Source organism: Oryzias latipes, chromosome 16 (assembly GCF_053564925.1).
Source record: "Oryzias latipes strain Hd-rR chromosome 16, Olatipes_Hd-rR_3.1".
NCBI classification, from domain to species: domain Eukaryota; kingdom Metazoa; phylum Chordata; class Actinopteri; order Beloniformes; family Adrianichthyidae; genus Oryzias; species Oryzias latipes.
In genome coordinates, this window is record NC_136252.1 from 22,574,424 (window position 1) to 22,593,688 (window position 19,265).

At 43.4% G+C, this 19,265-nt stretch overlaps 2 protein-coding genes across 10 annotated transcripts; both read left to right on the top strand.

Moving 5' to 3' along the window:
* The first annotated feature begins 1,749 nt into the window (after positions 1-1,749).
* Positions 1,750-9,949, top strand: si:dkeyp-69b9.6 (uncharacterized). 8 transcript variants are annotated; one of them, XM_011485373.4, is made up of 4 exons: positions 1,750-2,143; positions 2,557-2,685; positions 3,644-4,268; positions 6,369-9,949. In XM_011485373.4, the coding sequence occupies exons 3-4, from the start codon at positions 4,055-4,057 to the stop codon at positions 8,720-8,722; spliced, it is 2,568 nt and encodes an 855-aa protein (XP_011483675.1). In that variant the 5' UTR covers positions 1,750-2,143; positions 2,557-2,685; positions 3,644-4,054; the 3' UTR covers positions 8,723-9,949. The 8 variants fall into 8 exon arrangements, with proteins under 8 accessions (XP_011483675.1, XP_011483673.1, XP_020565908.1 ...); XM_011485371.4 differs by having other exon boundaries at positions 1,766-2,143; positions 3,644-6,080; XM_078932722.1 differs by having other exon boundaries at positions 1,794-2,139.
* A 1,223-nt stretch (positions 9,950-11,172) lies between these two features.
* Positions 11,173-18,627, top strand: dbpb (D site albumin promoter binding protein b). Of its 2 annotated transcripts, XM_078932726.1 has the most exons (6): positions 11,173-11,327; positions 11,600-12,102; positions 12,219-12,500; positions 13,061-13,522; positions 15,750-16,009; positions 16,395-18,627. In XM_078932726.1, exons 3-6 carry the CDS (start codon positions 12,311-12,313, stop codon positions 16,608-16,610), a joined length of 1,128 nt encoding a protein of 375 aa, XP_078788852.1. In that variant the 5' UTR covers positions 11,173-11,327; positions 11,600-12,102; positions 12,219-12,310; the 3' UTR covers positions 16,611-18,627. The 2 variants fall into 2 exon arrangements, with proteins under 2 accessions (XP_078788852.1, XP_004078227.1); XM_004078179.4 differs by lacking the exon at positions 11,173-11,327 and having other exon boundaries at positions 11,561-12,102.
* Positions 18,628-19,265: the final 638 nt, after the last annotated feature.

The window sequence follows — 19,265 nt, forward strand, 5'->3', positions numbered from 1 at the left end:
ACAAAAAAAGGTAGAATCTAGAGAGAAAAAACAGTAATCTGTTTAAGACCCTTTATAATCTGAGAAGCCTCTGACTGAGACACATTTATATCTCAAAGTAAACCATAACATTTGTGCAAAGAGAGTCTGCTCACAAAACAAGAGCTCCACTTTACAACAATATGTAAGAACTAGTGATCATGAGGCAAAGTATTGCTTAACAAGAGCTCACAGCTAAAGATGTTGCAGGATTAAAAGAAAGTCCTGTAACACAAGAAGATGTGTGCTCCCACAGTGTGCCTGTGCCAATGATTAGTGCCTCTTTAGATATTGTATAATTCACACTGGCAACACAGTGCTACCCAGAGAGGGCCAAACTGTACTTTTAAATGACATCTACACTATATCATCTGAGTTCTAACATATTGAACCTGCTGTATCCTTCCAGGGAGTTAGGGGTTATGCAGCTCATATTTGAGACCTAAGGCGAATGAATCCCTTTATTGCACTGAGAGGTGTGAACGCTTAAATGAAAAAGCAGGCAATGCCCACTGTGGTGATACCAGGATAGTTTCTACAGGAGGTATGCACACATTAAAGAAAAGCTGGAAAAGCTTCAAGATTTATGGAAGCACCAACAGGGATGCATATGATGCCCTCAAGTCAGTGCAGATGGAGTTTGGACAGTCCGCCACTAGGGGGATGAATGGCTTCAAGTTCAGTCTTTGCACACATTTGAAGAATTTCAGGTCTTCTGCATTCATATAATTTATTTAATGTGTTATTAAAAGTTTTTATAATTGCTGAGCATTTTAAAAAATAAAATTTTATTTCACAATATGTTAAGAGCAGAGCAGCCGAACAGCCTGGACAGGGGTCCTCATGTGCTGACAGATGAAAAAGTCGGGCCGTGAATTAATTTGAATATTTATGTGGTATAAAATTAAGACAAACAACAAGGACAATACAAACACAAAAAAACTGTAAAATGTTTCCCTTTTTCTAACTAAACTAAACAGACATTAACAGGCAGTGCTTTTCTTTTCACACTGTATCAACAGGATTGAAGTTGTAATAAGGTATTTTTGTAACTATTATTACATAACTTGTGTGGTATCCAAATTGTGTGAAACTAGCGGGGGCCTCATGTAGAAATGTATTATTATTAAATTACTATTTGTGCATTTGTGACAGATAAAAAAATACTACGTTTATTCTCCAACGAATAACTATTACATCATAATAGAGCAATATTGATTATGCATTTCATCATGTTTACTTTTATTTTGAAACAGGTTGAAAGTAGAGTCCTTGAAATTAAGGGGAAACAAAAAGGATTTCAAAATAAAGCAGTTTATTAACAGAGGGTTTTCGTGACAACATATAAAGTAATGCTCCAATCTAGTGTTCAGATGGCTTTCAGAAAACGTTTGGCCTATTTTTCCTCTAGAGAAACCCATCAGCTGCCAACTTGCCAGAAAAAAATAAATATATAAAAGTGCTGTGAACACAGCTTGGGTAACACTTAAATTATCAGGTACACATGTATCTTCAAAGTGTGCTGTACAATTGTGGCAACTCTATTTTTTAGATGTTATCGTTTGTTCTTTTAGATTATTTAAAATTAATTCTTTTATCCGTTATCTTGCAAAATAAGTGATTTTTAAATGGTTGAGCTCGTGGGAACTATTTTTCGTTTTGTCGGCACTAAAGGTTTGCATGTGTGCCAGTGATAAACCGGGTTCCTGCAGCACAAAGTGAACCCTAACCACAGTCCGCGAGCCCCGCTGCTACCCGGAAATGTTACAAGGGCCGGAAAGGACCAATGTTAGGGGAGCATACGTCACTCACTTTTACCCAAAATATATTTCCACCGAAGGTCCAAATTTCTGCCGGCCGTCGAAATATTAAGTGCATTTCCCGCTCAGCGGAACTGGCCGCGGTCAAATGGCGAGCAAGCGGCTGTCGTATCCGTCCGCGTTGATTTTAGGGGGGCTCGGGGTAAGCGTTCACCCAGCTCAGCATCAGTGAAAATGGCTCTGGCTAACGACTGGAAAACGGCACGCAGAAATGGAAGCGGACCGTAGCTAGCTAGGCAGCTCGTACTAGAAGGCGTGACAGGGCCTCATCCATCTGCAACTGTGCGCTGCAACTGGAGGCGTAGGTAAACATTTACCGAATGCAGGTTACGCAGGACGTATAGCACTAGCAGCAATAATGTTAACGTTAGCCTGCATGCTTTCACATTCTGCTTTGGATCATTGATTGCTAACGTTAGCAACAATGTGGCTTCCCCCTCCTCCTTTCAATAAATTGCATGTAGCATGAAATAGCCAAACTTCGTGTAGCAGTAAATGTGATGCTAAAGGGGGGGGGCTTTAAGTTTTTGTTTTTTTTATTTATGTACGCCAACTGTGTCCTAGCGCTTTCTTCCATATGTTAGCCAATACTGTTACAGGATGCCATGAAGTACATCCGTTATTCCGTGCGTCTGTAACGCACTTGTAATGTTTACATTGTGCAACAACGTGTGTGAAGTTTGAGTTGATTGTAGCATCTCTGTGTTCTTCTTTGCAGGATTGCCGATTTGCGTTAAAATGAGCGGCAGTCAAATATGCGACAGAATACTCCCCTTTATTGCAAAGGGATCTCACTCCCCTAAGGGTTAATTGCTACAGTTAGAGGACTCGTTAGGATTTTTAAGAGGTGAGCACAACTTCAATCCCAAGTGTTCAGCTTTGCCGCGCATCTTTAAACATTTTAGTGCATATTTTTGTTTGTACATTTAAACTCCCCAAATTAAAAGAAACGTGAGCATTATTGCATTTTCCCTTTCAAGTACTCCAGATGTGTTTCAGTCGATTGCATTGAGTTATTGTGGTTTTATTTAGCAAACAATCCCAAATTTGTATTTTTTAAATGTATCAGCCTTTTAATTGTTGATGATTAAATTATTAATGATACAGTTGGACTTAATCCAGTGCTGCTCTATGTTGTGACGTATAAAAAGAAGTAACAAACTTTTTGATAATTAACAAGTAACTACAGTTTAATACTGCAAGTGTTATAAATATGGATGTGGCATTTTTTTATTAAAATGTGATGCTTTATAATGAATATAAAACCAATTTTTATTTCAAGTTTTAGTTTGTTATTAACTTATCTATCTACTGGTAAAATAAAAACCGTACAATAAAATAAATATTCTCTACCATAAATAAAGTGAAGTACCCCTTCATTTTTTTTTTTACTAATGCAGTGATTTGGTTGTTCTGTCAGTATTTTTCCCGCTTACAATAGTGCAAGCATATTCCAGGCCAACAATGCAATGATTCATTCGAATGAAATTGTTAAGAAGTTCAGGAAACCTGAGCCACCATAATTAAACTTTGGTAGACCATTGCACAGTCTAGACTTCAACCCAATTGAGAATCTGTGGAATGTCCTGGAGGAAACTGCAGAGTGGTCCAACCTGTTTTATGATCTCAAACACATTTTGTTGAAAATAACCTAAAGTCTAATAACAGATTATGTGACGTATGATAGACCTGTCAGTTATTACCGCATTTTTTTTTGCCCAGGTAATCTTTATTTTGAAATGTTAAAAGAATTGTTTGAAGATGCCCACTATGACTTCCTTCTTTTTCCAATTTTATGTCTTCAGGAGCGTCGTGGCTGAACAAGGATGAGGAACCTTGATTAGGGGAAGGAAAAGCTCAACGCATCAATTCTGAGAGGAAGCAAGAAGTCACTTTTTGACCTATTTTTCCGTAGAAACTTTTTAAAAGTATTTTGAAATTTTGGTAAAATACCTCTTCCTGCCAGAAAGACAGCTCACCCTGCTTTTGGTCATCAGTTTGTCACCTGAGCAGTAGATAGTCTACAGGGAATGGCAGCCTGAGAGGTAAACAGTCTCAAGAGATGACCTTAAAGCTCTTGTTTTAGTAGGAAAGTAGCGACAGAGCTTCACCCCAAGGGTAAAGTCTGACTTTCACCAGTCACAGGTGGGATCACTATTGCCGCTCATTGTGCTGGAGGTTTGGCCCCTGCACCCCCATGTGCCAGTGAGTGGGAAATGTTCCAATTTGGAAAATACAATCTGGACATTATAGAGATGTTAAGTGGGCACCAGGCCCACCAGTTCAAAGGCCTCGGTTTAGATCGACAGCTACAGCATCAGCAGCAAGTGCAACTTCACCAGCATCAACTCCAGCAGCAGCAGCAGCAGGCTGAGTCATCTGGAGCTCTTCTGTCTGGACTTGGCTTGGGCCCCCTGCAGGGGTCTAGAGGTAACGCCTTTTCTGATTCTGCCTCCATTTTTGCCAAGATGAGTGCCCCTCCTCCCCCACCTTTACAACAACAGCCCTCCTCATCTCAGAGCTCTCGATCAAAGTCAAGCAAGATGAGCAGCAGCAGTTCAAGCCACTCTTCAGGCTACCCGCAGTTCCTGCGCTCTTTCCACCCGTCTGAGGCAGCACTAGCACAGGAGCAGTTACATCCAGGTGTAGGGCGCTTTGAGCACTTTACTGGGGGGAGTAGCAGTAGTGGGAGTGCGGGGGGATTAGGAGGATTAGTAACATCAGCACCTCCACCCCCTCCTCCTTTGCATCCCGGCCTCTCTGTTCCCCAGGCATCACCTGGCCCCTCCTCGTCTTCTCCTTCCCCCTCAACCTCAGTGGCAACTTCTAATATCCCTTCTAGCAGCAGTGCAGTCAGCTCATTGGGACACCAGTTGGTTGGGGCCCAGTCTGATGCACGGAGCCTTCACCAACAGTTTAGTTGCATGCTAGCTGCCAATCAGTATTTTCTTTCTGGGGTGCCTGCTAATGCTAGCTTAGAACAATTTCTCGTTCAACAGGGAACCCATAACCACTTAGGGATCGGTTTAAGTCAAAGCAGCGGAGAGTCGAGCTCTAGCCTTGCTCCGCCTCCTGCTTTGCATTCTTCTCACCCACACGGGCACTCCACACCCCAACCCCAGCAGGCCTCACAGCAGCCCCCTCAGCAGCAACAGCTTCCACCTCACACTCTTTCTCATCCTCACTCTCATTCTCATCCTCACCATCCTCTCCATCCAGGCTCTCAGTCTTCATCACTTGGTAGCTTTGACTTCCAGGGTATTCCAGTTCTTTCATCAAATCAGATAGCTTCTCTGATGCAGCAGGAAGCAGGGTTGCCCCTTCCACTGCCACTACATTTGTCCTTATCTAAGGAGGACGGCAAAGGCGAAAGCAGTGGAGGTGGTAGTAGCAGCAGTAGCAATAGCAGTCGGAGGAAGAAAGCTATGGCTGGCTATTTGCCACAAAGAAAGTCCGACAGCAGCAGCAATAGTGGTAGCACCCACGGGCACAATAGCCACAGTGGTAACCCTAACACTAATAGTAATGGGGGGCTAAGTCACGGACAGCCTCCAGCTTTAATTGGGAGTGGGGTCGGTTTGGCTAGTATGGCAGGAGACCCATCTTCCCTTCTGGCCTCATCATCTTCATCCTCATCTGTAGTTTCTTCTTCCTCCTCCTCTGCACCCTCTTCCACTGCTGCCTCAGTACTGGTTACCAATGATTCCCAGCTTTCTAAATCTGATAACCAGAGCTCAATGCAACCTGGTGGCACAGAGTCTGGCACAGAGTCTATTTATAGCTGTGGAGATTGTGGCAAAAGCTTCCCTCAACTTTCAAGCCTTCGCAGGCATTTGCGCATGCATGAGCCAACTACAGCAGGTACTAGTAACACAGCCACTACAGGCCCCAACCCTATTCACATTAAAACACAGTCTGATCCAAGTCTTCCCCATTCGACCCAAGAAACTCCCCAACCCTCAACTAATTCTTGTCCTAGTCCAGAAAAAGTATTTCACTGCCCCGATTGTGGCAAAGGCTTTAAGAAAAAGGGCCACCTCCTGCAACACGGTGTCATACACTCTTCCGCCCGCCCGTATGGCTGCTCCACCTGCTCTCGGGCTTTTAATCGTAGAGAGTCACTGACACGCCACGAGAAGATACATGAGGAAAAGCCGTTCCGATGTCCTGCCTGTGGCCGTGCCTTCCGTGAGAGCACCTCTCTTCTGAACCATGCTGCCTCAGGCACCTGCGGCAAGCCAGGTAGGGGACCCAAACATCGGGGCAGCAAGACAGGAACAGATGGGGAGGACACAATTGGGGTAGGGGGTGGAGGAGGCAATGGAGGAGGGGGTACTTATCAGAGCAATAGAGGGGTTGTTTATGGGAAAGCTGAGGAAGAGGATGGTGTAATCATTGTTGGGGAAGGGGAACCAAAGTCAGGGCTAGGATGTGATGGTCTGTTTCAATCTGGAAGGGGAGGGAATTCAAATGACAGAGACAGAACAGACGGTAAATATCCCACTGATTACTCTCGGAATCGTTACACAGGCTACCATGATGAACACCGTTCTCAAGGTAACCCATCTCCATGCTACTCTGGTGCCTCCCCCTGTGGGAGTGGGATGACGGGCCCAGCTCTGAGAAAGGCACCCTTGGCCCCAACACTGCATCCACACTCACAGAGCCACAACCAGCACCACCATCCGCAACAACAGCCCCACCTGCCTCTTTCTTCTCTACTGGATGACTCAGAAGATGATGTCACTAGCTCTGTCAACAATGCAATCTCTGCTATAACAGCTGCTAGTAACAGTGGAAATAGAGGGGATGATAGGGGAGACATCATAGGAGGCCTTCTAGGTGGTCTTGGTTTAGGACATCTGGGCTCACCTTCATCCACATCTGGCATGGATAAGAGTTTCAGAGGCACTGGGAGCCAGGAGGCAATGAGCAGTAACCCACAGAACCATATTCCTAAACCAAAGCGTCCTCGCAAACCAAGAGCTAAGAAAGAGCCTGCAGCTAGTGGACAGCCCCAAAAACGAAGGCAATACACTCCCAGAATGGGGTCTAGTGGGCTTCCGCGTACTCATCTTTGCAGCGTCTGCGGTAAGGGATTTGCACGCCGAGAGACCCTGCGGAGGCACGACCGCATCCACACTGGAGAAAAGCCCCATCACTGCACCATTTGTGGCAAGTATTTCAGAGAGGCTTTCCACCTCAGCAAGCACCAGACTGTCCATTCCGGTGCAAAGAATTACAAATGCACCATCTGTGGGAAAGAGTTTGGTTACTCCCAGAGTCTCAGGAGGCACAGCAAACTGCACCAGAAAGGGGAACTCGAAGAAGTGCCGGCAACACCAGCTCCCGAGAACCTCAACAGCTTTAACTCAAATCCCCAATGTAGCGTGGCACAAGACAGGAGCCAAAACCAAGCGACTAGCACGTCCTCCTACTACCCCTACTCTCAAGATATTAAGCCTCAAGACACCAACCCTCAGCCTCCACCTCCACTTCATTCACAAGCCCCACCACCACCTCGACTTTACACCTGTGCTATATGTTGGAAGTCTTTCCGTCATCACTTCCATTTGACAGCCCATCATCAGACAGTTCATGAAGGAGGTGGTGAAAAGCTGTTCTGCTGTGAGGTGTGTGGGAAATCGTTCGCCTACTCCAACAGCCTCACTCGACACAGGCAGTCTCAGCACGGTATGACCCGCACTGAGCCATCTAACCCTCAAGAGGGCAGCAGCGGGTCCGGAGACAACAGAGGTTCTAGTGACGTCAATCAGTCAGCATCTGAGAATGAGGCTGCCACCAATGCCTTGCTTCAGATGACGCCTTCCAATGAAGCCCACGGAGGGCAGGGCCTTAGTGTTGTCACTCATAGCCATCAACAGGGACCCCCCCAGCCCCCAGGTGGCTATTCTCCCCTCTTTTATGATGCTGCCGCTGCCCAGTCTTCTGCCTCCAATGCTCCGTCTTACTCTCAGCCTCTGCCTCCCAACTCTACAATCATGCCTCCCCAGCATCCACACTCCCCTGCCGGAGTCAAAGGAGAGCACATTTATCCAGCCGGATCCCGTAGCCGCACTCTCCACACCACTGCCCCGTTCCAGCCTCTCACGGAACTGCCCTCCACTGAGCATCACCATCTACATCACCATCATCATCACCTCCACAGTCATCCTCATCATCAGTCAGACACACAGTCCCACCAACACTTTGACTGCAACATCCAGTTGTCACAAGATGAAATGAAACGGCACAAGAAGAAAAAAAAAAAGTCAGAGAGGAGCGATTGGAGGGAAAATAAATGGGAATCCTCTGATTTAGTTAGATTTCACGGAGTGAAAAGAAAGAAGACAGCTAGAGGGCAGTTGAATAAAAAACAAGGCTCTCTGCGCTTGACAATTAAGAGAGGAGAAGGATCAGGTGGTGGGTATAAGCTTGTCAACACGGGCGGAATAAAAGTACAAATCCTGTCATCTCTCAAAGTCCCTGTGAAGCGATTCGGATGCCCCCTTTGCCCTAATTCAGTATTTTCTCGAAAAGCGGGACTACTCATCCACATGGTAGTCAAACATCCCCAGAAGGCCTTGAGCACTCAGGAGCGACTAAGGTGCAGTGTGTGTGGGAAGCAGTCCCACAGGCCTTTGGCGGCCTACATCCATCGGGCCTCCCATCGATCCAGAGGAACCTTTTCCTGTCGACACTGCTCTGCTCGCTTTTGGAATGCTACTCTCCTTCACAGGCACAAAGTGTCCTGCCACCGCAGGGCTAAAGGACTGCAGAGGGAAGGTTCTAAAAGGCTGACGCTTTCTAAGAGACCAGAAGAGACACAGACCTATGAAGGTCACGAGGAGATGCCATTCCTACAGGAAACATACAGATACTGAGCATTCTGGTTTATGAAAGAGTAGGACTGTTTTTTTTTTTTAAAGGTCAACAAAGGCAAATGTGAGCGAACAGACTTGAAAAGGCATCCGCTGCCTTGTGGAGGATTGAAATGCCTCATGTCTCTGTTGCATCTCCTCTACTGACTATTAGAATGAGTGTGTTCCCAGCTACTGTAGAGCACCCTATAAAATATCAACAGAAATTCTTCCAGATTGTATTGGAAGGTATTTTCAAATATGTGACTGTTTCTATAGGGTCATTATTAACCCCCTTAAGTGCATTGACACTATGCTTGGCTGACACTGTGCAGTTTAATAGACACAACTAGGTAAAATTACCTGCTAATGTAAACCATAACTAAACTCTGCTACAACTCTTACTGTATGATAAATGTCTCTTGTGTATTTTGTCTTGTTGTTCACTTAGAGGCTCTGAGGATTTTTTTTTACTGTAAAAGTGCATTTATTAGGAGTAAGGACAAGGGGACAGAGACCTTTTCGTTGTCAGTGCATGTTTGTTCTCTGGTCAAGTTTTTGCTGAGGTTGTGAGATCACTCCTGCAGTATGTGATGGTTCATTCAGTATATCCCCAGACGTTTGTAGTGTAAACTTGATTTGAGAAGTTGCTCTGTATTCCCTCGTGATCCAATCACAAATAGATCAATTGTCAAAGTTTCTGGCAGTTAGCATAACAAGGATCCCCTCGCCTGCCAAAATGAAGACTCCTACAAGAAGCCTTGCGTATGATTTTCACTTTAAAGATTTGAAATATTCCTAGCTTTTATACCAAGAGACTGAAAACAAGTGAAACAAATTGACTGTAACATGTTTATTCCATGTTATTTGTATGCTCTTTTTAGCAGTGATTATTTCTAAAGTACCTTTTAGTGTGTTTAAAACAAGGACCTATCATTATAGAAAATAATGTAATATTCTGTGTATTTTTGTGTGTAATCCAATCATGCTGATCTCACATTTAACCCCACATGTTTTCTCATTTTTGCAGAGTTGCAATGACTTTATTGCTGTCACACCTTGTTTGTTTTTTTTCTTTAAAGAAAATAGTCATTTTTAAGTATATGTCACTTTATTCATATATGAAATGTTCATACCCCTGTCAATTTTTTCTTCTAAAGAAAATTATAGTTTTAGTAGATTTCTATCACATTATTTACTGAAATGTTAGTAGTTGATTATATTTCAGCAATGAATAAATCTTAAATGTAATATTCTGTTTTGCTTCGGTTTCTGATTCAGTGTCATTAAAGTTTTTTTTTTTTTAGAAAAATATGTTGGAAAAGGCTTTAATAAATAAATTTGAGTTAATTGTTACCAAAGTCAGCACTGCAACTTTCTGCATTCTGTTTAACTTTTAGTCGGATATAAGTTGGATTTTTCTGCTAAATACAGAAATGCAATTGCTCTACCAATACATTTGTGGGGTGTAACGATTCATTTTAACACTGTTTCAATTCATATAATAATTTATGGTTGACGATATGATTCATAGTCGGTAGGACTAAAGATCAATTCATCAATTAAGTTGATTAATCGTTAGACCCGTATTAAATTCCCTTTAGGTTGTTACATGTAATACATTATTTCAGGATGATGACAGATTGTCTGTAATCCATGGCAAACCCTGTACTGTCACTTAGCCTGAAGTAAGGAGTGTGTATAAAAACAACAGCACTTCTTTTTAGCTCCACTAGATGGCAGTAATCCACTCATCAGTCTCAGCCTGGTGGGTATGTGTGGCAGTCACATGGATGACATTGTGACAGGGGTTGGCCTGGGGAGGCTGGGTGACTGAATTACCGGACTGTGTGTTGTTTACTACAACATTAAAGCCGCGAGATGGGAAAACAATCCCTGACCCTCAGCCAGTAATCATAAAAGTAGACCTACATTAAAAATAGATATGAAAAAGTCAATCTGTGCACGTGGCAATGATAGACATATTAAGGGTTTGCCTTGTGTTTTTTACGCACAATATAGTTTGAAAACTTGAAAAGGCTGGGAGACAAACTGGTTACAATCAAGAGATAGGGTTTCATTTTAAACAAAGAAAACACTGTTAAATAATAGCTAATTATTAGTTATGAGTTGTGCTGTAAACCTTGTTTTCATTGTCTACTGATGTTACTCCGACTGTCATTTATTTATAAAAACGTATGCAGGTTAACGTTGAAAAACAGGTGAATTCCTGCGACGTGCTTTGTTTTGCATGTGCTTTTCCACTGTACAGTAGACCAGCCAGCCCTCGCGCTATTTTGCATCTCGAGTTTGACTCACGCGGCAGTGGCATGCACGGTGGGAATCCGAGCGGGCGGGTTTGTCCAACCTAGTTCTGTCCAATAGCTGCTCGTCGTGGGTGGAGCAATTAATTTTATCCAGCCAATCAGAGACAGAGCCCAGAGCAGGACAGACCCGGTCGCCGCGTGCCCTACACACGTGAGGAGGAGCAGCTATTGTGCACGGGAGGCAACGTGCTGGAGTTTCTCTCTGAAAAAAAAAAAAACAGCAGACTCACGTTTTCCGAGGATTACAAGGAACTAGGAAAGTCATGCCTGCAGCAGAGCCAGATAATTATTGACAGCCCAAAGTATGTTCAAGTAAAGAATAGCAACATATAGCTTTGGAAATAAAATATATTAAAAATATATTTGTATTTGTAAAAATATGTTTTTATGTAAAAGCAAAGTCTTTCGTCTTCTGCTCGGTAAAATAAAAATAATATGAATAAAAAAAAACATTACTATCAGTGTAGAGAAACAAGTGTGGGCGTGTCTCATTAATAGTAAACGCTTATTATTCATGAGGCACGCCGAGTCCCGCGATGTGTGACGTCACGTGAACTGCCCGTGTCCGTTCCAGCTGAGCGCGAGAGGCAGAGGACGCTCGGACCAACGCAAATCCAAGCCCGTGCGCCCGTGACTGCAATCACCGGATGCGAGAGGGAAAAAAAAAAGTACAGACAGAGAGAGGAAACGACCCCCTCCTCCTTTACCGACTGGCAGCAGAGCGCGACAGCAGAGAGGAGCAGCAACACAAGTTGTCATCTGACCAACGCAAAACACTGCTCTCCTTTTTGCTGGGGTTTCTTTGCTCCTCAACTGAAGAAATCGTTTTGGGATTTCGTTTTCGATTCAGTCGGGATTTCGTTGTGGTTTTTTAAATTTGATTTTTTTGGTGTGTGCGTAGTGTGAAGCTGTCACTGCGTTCTTCCTTTTTGGACATTTTTCCTGCTCTTTTGGCTTGACTGTCCCTCCCACTCAGGAGAAGGAAAACAACTTGCTTCAATATATCCAACAGCAATGGAGCACTTTGAGGGAATTCATTTTTCCAGGAAATAAAGTCAACAGAACAAGAATTAAAAGGTAAAAGCTGCATCTTTGTATTTTGTGTACATTTTGCCCTTTTTTTTTTTTTTTAAAGTCTGCATTTCTAATGAGTTTTTTTTTTATTTGCGTCTCTCCCCACCCCTCCTGCACAGAATACCTTTCCTATTGGTAGATACTGTGGTCAATTTGAGTCACCCCTTCCAGCGCCCCAGGTGTCTCTTTACTGACCCGATCTAAGCCCAGGATGTCCAGACAGCTCACTCAGCTTGTGACCCCTGACCTCCCTGCTGGGGCAAGCCCACAGTTTGGAAGTTGCACTAAACCTACAGGCTCGCTCACAGGTGGACACGTCAACTCCATGGCTGGTTTGAAATCCCTCCTGCAGCACCCCATGAAGGGAGACCACCGTTTAAAGAACACATGTGACACCAAAGGTAAGAAACTCTTAAACAATAGAATCTTATCTTATCCGCTGCTCCACCCACATATTTGGAATTAAGCAACGTTTTGTTCGAGCACCCATTGGATTTATTTTAAGGCACCCCCAGGTCTCGTGTGGCGTTGCACATGTTTGCAATGACTCCTCCATGACCCTTATGAGTATGCACTAGGATTATAAGCCCTGCTGCTACACAATCCCGGCATCCAGATCCCAGTAAGTGTTAACACAAAGTGGTTGAGCGGCACTGCCCGCCTGCTCCTGCCAGACATAGCTCCAACCACTGCGAGATTTGTTCTGAAGCTTGCGTTTGTGTTATGACAACAAATTGGTTTTGGCGCTTGCCTAGCGCCGCAGTTCAGTGGCCATCTGGTCCATCTGTGAGCGTGTATTTGGGATTCTATGGAAGGGCCAGATAGAAGAGTCCATCTACACAGTTTTTCCTTTTTAAACAGAGATGATAAATGAGTGATGAAAAAATGTAAACAAAAACAAAAAAATGTTGTCCAGCCAAAGTTGTTCTTCACCTTCAGCTTACTTGATTCTCTTTGACAGACAAAGACAGACTGGACCTTGATGAGGATTCCTTGGGAGTATGTTCCATGAGGAACAGCAATGGAGCAGTCAGCAACAGCAATGGCTGTGGAGGAGGAGGAGGAGGAGGAGGAGGTGGTGGTGGAAATGGAGGAAACTACAACCAGTTCCTGGGGCCTCTCATGTGGGACCGCACCTTACCTGCAGATGGGGGGCTCTTCCAGCTTCAGTACATGGACTTGGAGGAGTTTCTCACTGAAAATGGAATGGGCAGCATGCACAGCAACAACAGCTCCAGTTCCGCCCAAATCCCATCGCAGAGCTCCCAGTCAGCCGTGCCCAACCAGAGTTCCCAGTGCCTACCGCCCTCATCTCCATCCGGATCTTCGTCCTCATCCCCCTCTTCCTCATCGTCCCCATCCCTCATCGGTCTGGAGGTGGCTCAGCCGCAGGGCCTTGGAGGAGCAACCGACTGTCTTCACGGTGAGTTTCTATACAGTCTGTGCGCCAGCGAGTTAAAAGCAAAACAAATGAAGGTTTGTCCTTGTCATCGCTTCATGACGGCAATAATGCAAGTTCTGCAAGCTTGGCAGAGTTGACAAGTCAAAGAGACACGGTGTCCTCTGCCTCTGATATGAAACTGGTCAATACTGGTGGAGAGGCAATCAAGGTTAGGAAGCATAACAGAAACTATTCCTACAAGCTTTATTTGGTTAAATAATCTTGAAAAACACGTTTCTGTGATCTGGGGTCAAACAGAAGTCACAAACCACGACGGCTTGGCCCTGAAAGACCTATAAGTGGATCATTGGCAGAATTATCTTTAAAAAAGTATGGGCAATTTACAATTTAGTTTTAGTCTGAAGCAGTTGGAAGAGGCATTTATATAGATAAGAAATACGAGTGGTAAACCTTAAACAGCAAGAATGGCTGTGATCAAAGTAAAACAATAATAATAAAAAAGTCCTGGGCTGTTTTTTGATGAGTCAACTTCATAGACTTCAATGACAGGGTGGACTGGTGGAGCTTGGCATGTGATCCGTGTGCTGCAGTGTACAACGCAATCAGCATTTAAGCCAAAGAGTTAATGTGCAGCGGGGTCAAAACAAGATAGAGGAAAGACAGGCGGAGCGGCGACTGGAGTGTTTGCAGTTGCGTGTCTTTAAATCTCTCCTCACTTCACACGCCACAGCCATGTGCACGCGTCGGAACACGTGCAGAGGCTGGGAGTGCTCGACTGAGGGAACTAGAGGCAGGGCCTCCACGCATGTGGGAGGAGCACACAGGGGGGAGGCATACACAGCAACAGGAAGGCTCTCCCTCCTGGTGCTGCTGGACTTCAGACTGAACATTTGATCACTCGTGAATGATGACCGTTCAACTGATATCCAGAGAAAATGTTTTGCTTTCTTTTACATGAAGCTTGACTCTGAACTTTTATTTTAGTTTCAAACCACACTTTCATGCAGGTTTTATTCTTTTTTCCCCCCCAAAAGTGAACTTCAAACTGTTTTTGATCTGTTATTTTTAATCCTAAATCCACAAAAATGTGACATTTTAAAGCTGTTTGCATTTATAGAGTTACAAAAAAAATCCCAAACTTCCACCTGATTTAATACGTTTTCATTGTTACTTGAGGACACAAACAACAACAACAGCCGAAAAACAAAAAAAGAAATAAAATAAAAAAAATAATAAAAATAAAGAAAAAGACAAAATCTCCCTTTTGAATGCCTCTTAGTAAGGTGGGGACACTATATAAATCAATGGCGGAAAAATATTCCAACAAATTTCCTATTAAATACCCTTTACACGCATATATAATATTTACTAATAATTCATGACCTAAACTTGGCTTATTAATTTTACAACTAGATATTATAAAAAAAGGATATTTTCAATGCATTTTTGCAGGATGACTGAGGTAATTTTGCATGTCAAAGGGTCAATTAGGTTAGACGCTTTTAGCCTTATAGGGTGTAGATTGATGAACGTCTCATAGTGACCTCATGTAAAGACAGGCCTTTGGAGGGATCAATAGGAGGGAAAAGTTACACAACATTTCCACCTTTCTAACTTTTTATAGTCAAGATAGCTCTTGATCTTTACTTTGGCTACTGTAAATGTGGCTGTTATTTGTCGATAGAAGTTGCTTTTCTGACCATGCGATGTATCCGATAGGCGTCCAATTGTTGTTTTGATTGGAGTTTGCACATCGAGGCCTATAGGAGAACTTTTCTGGTCATATCAGACTTTGGCATCAGTTTAATTTTTGCAGAGATACACAGAAAAGCAGAGATACTGAAAATATCTGATTAGTAGCTGCTGCAGAATAGACAAAAACCTAAATGCATTTCTTTATGTGCACAAATAATTGTTTGATTTTCTATTGGGTATGCAATCAAAGAGAGTATATCGCTGGGGTGGTTTGACAGTTAAAGTGTTTTTTTTATTCCAATATATCCATAAATGTTTCATTCGTATTAAATCTTTAGAAGGTATTCATTAAACTTGTCCATGAATGTTTTGAGTGAGGCAACAACAAAATGCAGGGGAAATTAGTTTGCCAGAGCAGCGCTCTGCTTCCACCTGGTGTTCATCCTGTGGAATTGCACCTGTTTGTGACTTAGGAATCTTTTATTTCATTTATTTTTTATTTCTTCTTAAGTGAACAGGATGTAACACAAAGTTCTCTCCTGTTTGATTCCAGGAAGTCAAACGAGTATGACTGACACCTGTGAGTCACCTTCGTCCTCCTGTTCCTCCTCGTGTCCGCCTTTGCTGACGCCCAGTGACAGCGGGCCTGATGGCATCGAGATGTTTGACATGGACGGTTCAGACATGTCCATGTCCGACGCCCAAGCTCAGCAGAACTATGACCCCAGAAGGCAATCTTTCAGTGAAGAAGAGCTGAAGCCGCAGCCGATGATCAAGAAGGCCCGGAAGATTCTGGTGCCTGATAACATGAAGGTGAGAAATGGACACAGTGGTACTGCATATATAGTTTTGCAAGAAAGGAATGTGATGTCAGAACAGCTTAAAATGTTGAGTCTTTTACTGACAAATCAAATAACTACATGTTTAGAGCAGAGAGAAGTACTGGTATGTTCTTATTTCTTTGGCCTTTGGGATTTTAAACATGCAGTATTGCTTTCATACAGAGCTTCCTGGTCAAATTCTTTAGAAGAGGCATGTAAAAAGTAGTTTTGAAGTGTCTCACACTCACTCAGTGCCAAACACAAACTTCAGAGGATTTATTTTTTCTTCTTCTTTGCTTTAAATTGAAATAAAAGATTCTCGAGACTGTGAGATGGTTGACAAAGAAATAAAAACAAAATTCTGTGTTTTCTTCTAGGATGAGAAGTACTGGTCCAGGAGGCATAAAAATAATGAAGCAGCAAAGCGCTCCCGGGATGCACGCCGTCTCAAGGAGAACCAAATCTCTGTGCGTGCTGCCTACCTGGAGAGGGAGAACGCCGCCCTCCGACAGGAGGTGGCAGAGATGCGGAAAGAACTGGGTCGGTGTCGCAACATCCTTAGTAAATACGAGAACCATCTCTCTGACCAGTGATGGCAACCCAGAGGCAAAGCAAGAAGAAGAGGAGCCTAAAATTTGAAGACTCTGATTCCCTGGAATGGCGCAATAGACTAAAAGGGGGTTGAGATGTTGACGATGATGACGAGGAAGGTGATAATCATGATGACAAATGTATAAAACACAGAGAAGGTTGGTGTGTCGAAGCTCAGGTGTCTCGTTTTGTTTAAGGTGTCAGCTCTGAAAGTGATTGACGGAGCGAATAATTTAACAGATGAGAGATGTTACTTTTAAGAGTTTTGCTATGGAGAATTGTATATTTTTATAATACTTAAGAAAAAATTTAGAGGGGGTGCAAATCTGGAGAACAATTTTGTACATTTTTTACGTGTTTGGGATAGAAAGACGGAGGAAAGCTATGGTAAATATTTTATTTTCGATGCGTCAGGAGATGCCATGTTGTGAGGCATCTGTATGGCTTGATGTTGTGTTCGCGGTGCAGCAGCAGGGCTCAGGAAGCATGTAACAAGTGTAATATAGAGAGCAAAATTAACTTAAAATCGTATAGTTCAACATTTTTTGGATTTACTCGAGCACTTATTTTTCCCCCACCTGTCATGTGTCTGTCACTGGGCATGCATTGTAGAGACATGAGTTGGGGGATGGGGACGCCATTTAAACGCTTCAGTCCCGCTCTCAGTACTTTCCCAGATGAGGTTGCACTCTTTTCTTTTTCATCAACCTCTTTCTTTTACTGACAGTATTTACTCTTTTTGCCGGGGTTTTACTCAAACCGACGGGTGCATCTTTTCTGGGTCTATTTTGTTCGGTTCCCGTGGAGTGATTTCAGTGCACTCTGGCGTTTTTTGTGCTGGTGAAAACGCGTTTGTGGAGCCCCGCTAGCCTCTTCTCCCCAGCGTCTGCTCTGAATCTTTCTCCACGCCTCCGTCTGGCTCAGACTTCCTCCCCGTTCTGAGCAAAACCCTTCCCCGTCACACGTCGTCCCCTGACGTACCTCCACGGTGCAAAAGAGGATCTTAATCTCAGTGTTGTAACATACTCTAACATGGTAAGAAATCCTCCCATTAAGATGCACATCACTACTTTACTGTAATAAATGAAACTCACTTTAATTATCATCATAAATGGGAGGGAGAATGTTGTGTATATTGAATAGGCCTATGCTGTTTTATGTATTTGATGTATTTCAGGAGATGGGTTTGAAAAGCCCCATTGAGTGGAATGGTGTTAATTTCTCAGATTTCTGGGAGAAATAAAAGCCAAATTTTCCTTATTTTTTCCACAATGCTTGTTGCTATTTGGTGCATTATTTTCCTCCATTTTTCTCCCTTTTTTGTGGTTTCTATTAACTTCTCTGTGTACCCAAAACGCCTGCACGGGGTCACGAGTACTCAATGTTATGTTTCTAGAGAAGGGATGATTAGTATAGAGTTTGATTTAAATCTCTTTAATGACCATGATAAATAGTTACCATTACAGCTGTTTTTATTGTTATGATGATTATCCCTCTTATTGTTGTTTTTTTCTTCTTTCTTTTGGATAAAATGATCTGTTACACCTTTACAAAACATCTCTGATCTACATTGTTCCTGAGAAAGACTGTTCAAATAATAATAATGATAATATGATTAAAAAAACAAACAAACTTGGACGTCCAGCATCATTCATTTTTCCTTCGAATGTTGCTGCCGCAGCCTCTGACCACAGGATCCTAGAAATGTGGCTCAGCGACTTGGACATGATGTTCAGGAGGACTTCCACAATTTCCCAGCCTCGTCTGGACGAGGGCCGATCTGCTCCCTGCTGGTTCCTCCCGGTGTCCATCACCTCACTCAGTGATTGTTTGCTCTCCTAACAGGATGTAGTCTCTGAAAACCTTCACAGACGTTGGCTGACCCATCCTGTAGTGACACTAACTAATCAGCCGCCTCTGCTGCATCCATGCTGTTTGGTGCAGAGCCCGCCAGTCACTGCTAGTTTCTTTGGATGTAGTTGAAATTTTCCTCGAACACCAATAAACGATTGTTCTCAATGGCGGCTGCTGTGTTTCATTGTTTGTGTCACTGCACTGTTATTTTCACGTGATTCCTGAGAGGGGGGGGGGGGGGGGTCCGAATGGGCCGAAGAGGCCAAACTTCAGCCTGATAACCAAACCGTGACATGTCTCAGAACTGTTTGTTGCCATTTTGACCCTATTGGTCCACATAGTGAGCATTCCAATAAGGTCCAAAAATGCATTATTGCAAAAAAAAAAACTTGAGGCCAGACTCCATGGAGGTCAAAGGAGCATTTAAAACATTCTCAACGGTCTTACGTCTTTCTTCACTTAAAATAGGATCAATCCCGCATTGCGGCTTTGGTGGGTTTCAGTGGTAGAATGAGGCAACAAAATGAAGTTTAGAAAGTTGACTTGAGCTGCATTTGAGCTGTGCTGATCGTGAAAACATGCAGGTAAATCAAAGCAGGTAAAACCCATCAATGTCTTACTTTAATCATTTTTCCAGTGTATTTATTGTCAGTTGGCACAGCATTTGTGTACAAGTCATCCTCATTATTAGCTGTCTCAACTGAAATGGGTGAAAGGTCGCTCGGAGCGGAATTTTCCTCAAATCTCTCCCCAACAAAAAACAGATGTGTGCTCCAAGGCTGTACCCGATCTGAATCTGCCTC